The sequence below is a fragment of the Electrophorus electricus genome, chromosome 11 (assembly GCF_041902795.1).
Source record: "Electrophorus electricus isolate QZ-2024a chromosome 11, ASM4190279v1, whole genome shotgun sequence".
Lineage (NCBI taxonomy): Eukaryota > Metazoa > Chordata > Actinopteri > Gymnotiformes > Gymnotidae > Electrophorus > Electrophorus electricus.
The window spans coordinates 10,847,557-10,855,980 of record NC_137507.1 but is presented as its reverse complement, the minus strand read 5'-3'; the positions used below and the strand labels follow the sequence as shown (position 1 = coordinate 10,855,980).

Below are 8,424 nucleotides of genomic sequence, written 5' to 3'. Positions count from 1 at the left end.
CAACATCCTTCTGAGTCATTTCCCCATTGAAGGAAATCCACTCATTCTCCTTGGAGACTTCAACCTTCCATCAGACAAGCTGCATTCCTCCTGCATCATTCCGCTGTTGACAGCATTTGACCTCACCCTCAACCACTCTCTTCCGACTCACAAAGCGGGCAATGTTCTGGACCTGATCTTCACCCGTACCACCACAACATCAGACATCACAGTCGCCCCCCTCCACCTCTCGGACCATGACTTTCTATCCTTCTCTCTCTCCCTTCCTTCTCTTTCCATCCAGTCCTCTTCAACATGTTCCTCCTTCCTCTGTCACAATCTGCACTCCATAACTCCCTCTTCCCTTACTTCTACTATTTTGTCCACCCTTCCTCACCCTGACTCTCCATCCTCTCTCTCTTTAGATAAAGTTACAAATCACTTTCATTTCTACACTCTCCTCATCAATGAATCTTCTGTGCCCTCTCTCCTCTAGACCTGCTAAGTCCTTCCCCCCTGGCTAACAGAAACACTTCACTGCCACAGGAGAGAACTAGGGACTGCAGAGAGGAGGTGGAGGAAATCTCATGCTTCGAGTAGAATATTTACAGTTGTATCAAACTGTTTGACTGATATTTGCCCCATAAATTCAAGGAACATGAACACACCTTGATTGACATGGTATGTGCCATCATCCTCATCATGAGTGTGACAACCACAACAACAAAGGAAGTTACACTAAAGGGCATGATAATGACGTCAACATTTAAGGAAACAGTTCAAACTAATAACTGGTACTACAATACTTTCCCCACGGTTTTTAGTGAAAAAGTTGATTTCAAGGTATTTTAGTTTCCTCTCAATACATGATTCCAAAAAACAGACTTTATGGTATGGAAAATCACAAAAGTGATCTTACATCAGGTCTCTTCAGGTCAGAGAGAGGGAAATATGGCAACTGGCTTCTGCCCTCAAATCCGAACATTTCAGTGTCAATACTTCTATAGATATACCCACAGTTTACAGAATATGAGTAATGGGCCAACCAACCAAGGTGACAACCAACCCTGATCTCCTCTATGCAGATAAATTAGAAAAAATGATGTGCTTGTAATGAGTCAAGAATACTTTTGAAAAAAAAAAAATTGATACTTTTTCAGACTTACCCTACATGATTATAAACACATAATCTTTCTGCAACAATCATACATAATTTGTCTATACAAAAAAAAAAAAAAAAAAAAAAAAAAAAAAAGTTAGGAGGTGGGTCAAACATCTCCGTATTGAAACACAGCTTATTGCAACCTCAGCACACCAAAGACTTTCTGCTGCCAAAAATATTCATTCAGTTCTTGGAGGAAACTAATATGATGACTGGACTACCTAATGCTCACCACTACAGTGCTAAGAAATTCCATGATTTCCAAGAAATATATGAAGATGTACAAATATTGTGCCTTAAATAAAATATCTTAAGAATAAAATGTAGCCTATTATCATTTATGATAAACATCTGTTTTCGTTTTAAGCCTTTGCATGATTCAAGGTACCAGACACATCATTTGTAGATCACACTTAGACAGACGCAGCATTGTAGGACACGATTAGACATATGTAGATGGCACTGAACTCCAGTACTGTCTCAATCGTCTCCACTTGTATAAATATTGGTGCACTTGTTATATAAGTGAAGGGAAAAAAAAAAAAAAGTTAGGAGGTGGGTCAAACATCTCCGTATTGAAACACAGCTTATTGCAACCTCAGCACACCAAAGACTTTCTGCTGCCAAAAATATTCATTCAGTTCTTGGAGGAAACTAATATGATGACTGGACTACCTAATGCTCTTCCACTTCATACAGTGTAGCATGTCTTTGGTTGCCTTTAATTACCCTTAATATTAGCCAAAACCTTAGAATATTATGTTATGATAAATGAAGTCAGTTATTAAGTCTTTACATTTTGATTAAATACTGTCACGGAGCCCCCTCTAGTCACCTGGTACGGCCCACCGCGTGCAGTGGCCGTTAATCGTCTTGTTTGTAGCCACGCCTTTGTACTGAGCACGCGACTGCACGTGGTTAGTCTGCTAATGTCTGCGTGCTGCTTCGCTAGCGGTTATTGATCACGTTCACGATGGTCATGTTGTCTGTGTTAATGTTCACATCGGTAATGTTAGTCGTTGTGTGTTCATGTTCACCGTTTACGTTATATGTGAGTGCTGTTGTGTTTTTCGTATGTTAATAAATGTCCCCGTGGAGGTAGTCTGTACGTCCTGTACTTGCCCTGAGGCAAGTTACAAATACTCAGTGGTACGTGTAGGTATTGTGGCTCCATTTTATTTATGTTTGTTAAGTTCATAATAGAAATGTGAATTTAATCTCAGCTAAATGCCATAAAGTTCAAGTTCAAGTTTGGTTTATTTGTCACATAAATGTAAGAGTGTGTGTGACACTACCAATGCTTTTGACACCTACAATAAATAACTTATTCTAGTGTAACAATAAGTTAACAACATTGTCCTTGGCTTTCACTCAAAATCAATTTATCATTAGTATAAATATAAAATAAATCTATGTATCCCTACTACGCTTATATTACTAATTTCATTTTAGGATATATAATAAGCTTTCCATATGTGATTTCTCAATTTCTATTTGTTTTGAAAAAAAAGACTGATATTTGAATCGCGTCATGTAACTTTTGTGCCATTAACAAAACTCTCCCTTTTATCCTAAACTCAGAAACTGCATAGCTCACCGAATTCTGAAATGTGTGAAAGTGTAGATGAAGAAAAAAAGTAGGATTACATAAAATACTACAAAATATCACAGAAGTTGTAAAATTCATTTTTAGAAACTGTACTGAATGCCTTTAAGGTGTAATTTCCTCGCTAAAAATATAGGTTGTAAAACGTTAAATGTTTTATTTCATGTGTATTTTTATGATGCGACTCCTAAGTAGTACAGATTAAAAAGGAATAAGGAGCCTTTTACAATAAATGTTTTATTTAGTCTATTTGTTTATTTGTTAATTTACTAGGCTGCTAAGATGTTGAGAATTGAAAATGTAAGTTTAGGCCTCTAATAGTATTCAGAATGATTAAATGTGGAGATCTTGCAAAAAATGACGTGTTTATTTCAATAGAAGAACAAGTGAGATAGATGAGATAAAGCTTTTCAGCTTTGATTATGTACTACATATTACCATTTTTAAAAATGGTGAGAAACAATTGGTGACGCTTGGCTGCGAAAGAAACTTTGGTATTTTTATACCTGGGTGTGATTCCAGCTGAAAGCTGAAATAAACAATGTCGTATAAAATGTTACATATTGTGAAAAATGCTAGAAATCATTTTTTGAGTTTGAAGAAGTTCAAATGTAATTTCCTGAGGAAAGACACTTGGTGTGGTCTCTTGGTCATGTGATTCATCTCTTTCTGAGGCTTCTCCTTCATGTCCTCATAGTCTGTAAAAAGAGTACATTGACATCTTTTTAAAATCTTAAAATAGCTTAAAATATTTTATTTTTGTATTAAACATATTAAATAAGCTTGTTAAATGTTAATGAGTGAGTAAAACAGAAATTGCCTCAGTGTTTGTCTAATCACCACTACAGTGCTAAGAAATTCCATGATTTCCAAGAAATATATGAAGATGTACAAATATTGTGCCTTAAATAAAATATCTTAAGAATAAAATGTAGCCTATTATCATTTATGATAAACATCTGTTTTCTTTTTAAGCCTTTGCATGATTCAAGGTACCAGACACATCATTTGTAGATCACACTTAGACAGACGCAGCATTGTAGGACACGATTAGACATATGTAGATGGCACTGAACTCCAGTACTGTCTCAATCGTCTCCACTTGTATAAATATTGGTGCACTTGTTATATAAGTGAAGGGAGACTGTAGTTGATATATAAATAGGAGCCCTCTGTCATGCATCAACATTATTACATTTCCATGTCATGTCATCACTAATGTGACCATGTTTTCACTGTGCTGCCTGTGTTCTTGATTTGACACACTGACTCCACCATACAGGTGGAATGTAGTGAAGGACAAAACAAGGGAAGCCACTCACCATTTACACCTCCTACATCCTGTCCAGCAGTGATGATGTCATCACTGTTCTCTGGTGTGTCCACTACACCAACAGGCAAAGATCAATTATGATGTTAAAATATAATGACTATATATAATATTATATAATATAAATATATATTTACAGCATTACAGTTTCTACATTAAAAAAACAAACAAACTTACTTTCTGTAACATTTGGGTTTGTTGTAGCATCATTACAGTCTTCTGGTGTGGCCACTATACCAACAGGAGAAGACATATTATACTGATATCAATAAAATATGTGTTACATTACAACCTATTGTTCTGATTCAGTGCTTCCATTTGACATAAATGGCCTTGTATTAAAATCTTACTTGCTGTAATGTTTGGGTTTGGTCCAGTGGTAATAACATCATCATAGTTTTCTGTCATCTCCTCTGTTATATAGGAGATATAGAGGAAAATACCAGTACATTAGCATTTATTTCATTAACTGCTTTCATGTATGAGGCTACAATCTTGTAACATTACTAGTCATACCTGTCACAACAGCAGCGTTCTGATCATCAGTAATGACATCATCATAATTCTCAGATACGTCCTCTACACCAAAACACAGATGTACCGAGACACACAGATGTTACTGAGCTGGCAGCTCTTAAAGCATAGAAAAGCTCCATAAAAGTAGCACAGGCATCATTAATTTACAGATAATTTAATGATTCTCTTTTCTTTTTTATTGATTTATTTGTTTGGTTATTTATTATTTTTTATTTTATTTGTGATCTCAGATATTTTTAATGATCATTGAATATAAAAGTGCTCCCCATACAAATTCATACTTGTATTCACACCAAACAAATGAACAGTTATGGGTTTGTAGTAAGAATGTTTGTTCTGTCTGACAGACAATCCCCAATATAGAACCACACCTGCTACAATATCAGGGCTGGGTCCAGCAGTGATGACATCATCGTAGTTCTCTGGTATGTCCTCTCTTTCTATGTCACCTAAGTTCAGTAAAAGCAGACTGTCTTTAAAACAGTCCAGTCATCTTTCCATAGTTTGGTTTAAGGAAGTAGAATCACATGATCAGTTAATAAAGGAACTCACTTATGAGGTCACCGGTGGTGGTGACATCATCGTAATACTCAGGCTGGTCCACAGTCACAGACTTTTCTGGAAAAAGATGATAACTTTGTTTTTTACACAACTTAAAACAAACTACGGTAATGAGAATGATGTACAAACTGTAATTCTCTGATATGTCTTTTGTAAACTATTGCATGTGACTCTGGTTAGAATATGGGGAAAGCACTTCTGCAAAACATCTTCTGATCTACAGATGAATAAAATGTTTAACCAGTGCAGTAAATCAGACTCTGAGACAGAGAAGCTCTCATTTATCTAACAAAGAGGAACACACACTACCAGATAGACTCATATGAGACAAAGTGGAAATCTAAAAGAACAAATAAATATTTCATGCTAGGTAAAATTTTACCTTTTCTGTGACCATTCATGACAGAATATTATAAATAAGGTTCAGCTAGGTGAGTTTTAATAATAAATTATTTTAATGCTTATCCATCATTCTAATATTTTTAAATGGGATCCAATTTGACACATACATGCAGTGGCCCTGTTACCTGAGACAAATGCCTGATCCACATCCTCATATCCTGAATGCTGGGATTCAGAAAGGACACTTCCTGTTAGCGGAGAGCAGAACAGTCATGTGACAGGTACAGAACACCACATCAACCACAAACTGACTCATGTGGTCATAATCAACTGGGTTGGATATAGGAAAATGGAAATAATAACACTGCAGCCAATAGAGGGCAGCCTAAGACCCCACACCAGAAGACACACACACACACAGACACAAACACAACCACACATAGCCAAACTTACCTGCAGAATAGAAATTTGGGGACAATGCTTTCCAGGGTGTACAGAGATGTATAGAGTGTATAGAGGCTACACAAACACCCCTCTTTCATTCACTTACACACAATCTCTCTTTCTCTCTCTCTCTCTCTCTCTCTCTCTCTCTCTCTCTCCCTCTCTCTCTCTCTTTGACTCTCTTCCTGCACACACCTGCTGCTCTGTGGTTTTCTCATCCTGTACCTAAACTAAAGGTGTACAGGAATAACATAGTTGAGCTTCCCCTGCCTAATAGATGATTATCAGCAGAATTACCACACTCCTCACATGCCATCACAGACACATTCACCACTCACTTTACTGACAGTCTCTCATTATTTTACATTTTTTATTATTTGTTATTATTCTTATTAATTTTATTATTTATAAAATTGAATAATAATAAAATTATTTATAAAATTTTCTTATTATTTGTGCAGCTACGAAAAATTAGGAAGCATTTGGAAAAACATACACACACACACTCTCTCTCTCTCTTCTCTTTTCTTATGTCTCTCACACAAAACTAACTGCAGGCACAGACACTCTATCTTACACACACATACACAAACACACAAGCGTGTACACATTTTCTCTCCTTTTCCTCCCCCTCTATCACCCACAACTATGTAAGCCTTTACACACAAGGTCTCTCTGTCACACACACACACACACACACACACACACACACACACGCACACACACACACACACACACACACACACACACACACACACACACATACACACTTTCTCTCACTTACACACTCTCTCCCTCTCTCCGCTCTCCCACCCTCCCTCTCTCTCTCTCTCTCTCTCTCTCTCTCTGTCTCTCTCTCTCTCTACACACACCTGCTGCTCTGTGGTTTTCTCATCCTGTACCTAAACTAAAGGTGTACAGGAATAATATAGTTGAGCTTCCCCTGCCTAATAGATGATTATCAGCAGAATTACCACACTCTTCACATGCAGCCAAAGACACATTTACTCTAATACACATTCAAAGCGCTTTTCACCCACTGGATCCTATTATTTTACATTATTTTATTACTATTTGTACACCTGAGAAAAATTCCAAAGCATCTGGAAAATCAAACACAATCTCTCTCTCTCTCTCTCTCTCTCTCTCTCTCTCTCTCTCTCTCTCTCTCTCTCTCTCTCTCTCATTGTTTTATATGTAACATTTGGAGGCAGAGGCAGGATGCCGAGGTGAGCCGTTGTTGTGATGAACACAGACATTTAACGCACACAGCAAATAAAACAAAACCCAAACACAAAGAAAACTAATTGATAACAGGACACACAAATGGTTAAACAAGAGGTTAAACAAGGGATCAAGCAAGGGGTCAAACACTGACAAAAGATATACTTATAACAGGACCTTAAATACGCACACTATCAAGAAAGATAATGACAGACAATGATAGATAGTGACATAACCGGTTAATGAGGGCGGGGCATGGTGATGAAGACACACACACACACACACACACACACACACACACACACACAAGCACACACACACGCACACACACACAAGGACACACACACACACACACACACACACACACACACACACACACAGACACACACACAGACACACACAGACACGCACACACATGTACTTGAGGAGGACTTGAAGAGGAGGGACCCATGCCATTACATTATATAATTTTCTTATTTGTGCTGCACACCAAAATTACAAAGAATTTTGGAAATTAAATATTGTTTTGATCACTGGCCATGCATTCAGATGTGTTTGGTTATTCGATTATTTGGAAGAAACCTCTCAATTCTAATATAAATATAATTCAGTAAATCTCAGTTTGAAGACTCCACAAACGTCACCCACCCCTTCGAGTGGAGACACGGGTTCTTTTATTGATGTATCTGCGGTCAATCTCCTCATAGACTGCCTCAGGCAGAGTCTTACGCCTCCTCTTAGAGATCACTGGGTGGAGACAGACAGAAACATGGTGTCACTTCAGTGTAACAGAAAGCAGACAGACTCAAGGACTAATGATGTTCAGAGAATGTCCAGAAACTGGACTGTAGATGATGCGTGAATGTGTCCCACCTCTCCTGAGCACTCTGTTCTGGTAAACCAGCCCAGAGAGAAGCACTAAGGCCAGGAAGAGCAGCACTCCCAGTACCAGCAGGACCACTGTAGGGGTGGTGCATGGAACAGCTGCTGATGCAGTTTGTAGAGGACTGGATGTCTTCTGAACATCTGGAAAGAAAAATACACACCAACAACTCTGAAGAACAAGCAATAATGTTTCCACAGTCAATTATGAAAATGGCCAAGAGACAAAGAGCGAACCTGTAAAGGTGGAGGTGCTTGTGGTTGTTCTGGGTGCAGTAGTAGGAGACACATAAGGGTCTGTCAATATAAAAGCAGAACACCCAGACATTCAAAATACATGTTCATGTTCTCTAAGAA

The 8,424-nt window shown here is 37.7% G+C and overlaps 2 protein-coding genes across 2 annotated transcripts in view; both read right to left on the bottom strand.

Annotated features, from left to right (window-relative positions):
- The window catches only part of LOC145659867 (scavenger receptor cysteine-rich type 1 protein M130-like), a 54,058-nt gene that overhangs the window by 37,918 nt on the left and 7,716 nt on the right, over nucleotides 1–8,424 (bottom strand). The gene's annotated exons all lie outside the window — the stretch shown is intronic.
- LOC145659809 (uncharacterized) lies at nucleotides 3,092–8,395 on the bottom strand. Its single transcript, XM_081723093.1, has 11 exons — nucleotides 8,305–8,395; nucleotides 8,059–8,211; nucleotides 7,834–7,932; nucleotides 5,703–5,765; nucleotides 5,179–5,232; nucleotides 4,986–5,048; nucleotides 4,594–4,656; nucleotides 4,428–4,490; nucleotides 4,255–4,308; nucleotides 4,070–4,132; nucleotides 3,092–3,445 (listed from the first exon to the last, which is right to left on the bottom strand). Exons 1-11 carry the CDS (start codon nucleotides 8,393–8,395, stop codon nucleotides 3,330–3,332), a joined length of 882 nt encoding a protein of 293 aa, XP_081579219.1. The 3' UTR covers nucleotides 3,092–3,329.

Bases quoted from the DNA above. Each gene is read 5' to 3' on its own strand.
- LOC145659809 (XM_081723093.1), bottom strand. From the start codon at position 8,395: ATGTCTGGGTGTTCTGCTTTTATATTGACAGACCCTTATGTGTCTCCT. The intron at 5,233-5,702 runs GTAACAGGGCCA...ATCTTTTTCCAG, and splicing joins GGATCAGGCATTTGTCTCAG to AAAAGTCTGTGACTGTGGAC. The intron at 5,049-5,178 runs GTGACCTCATAA...ACATAGAAAGAG, and splicing joins CGATGATGTCACCACCACCG to AGGACATACCAGAGAACTAC.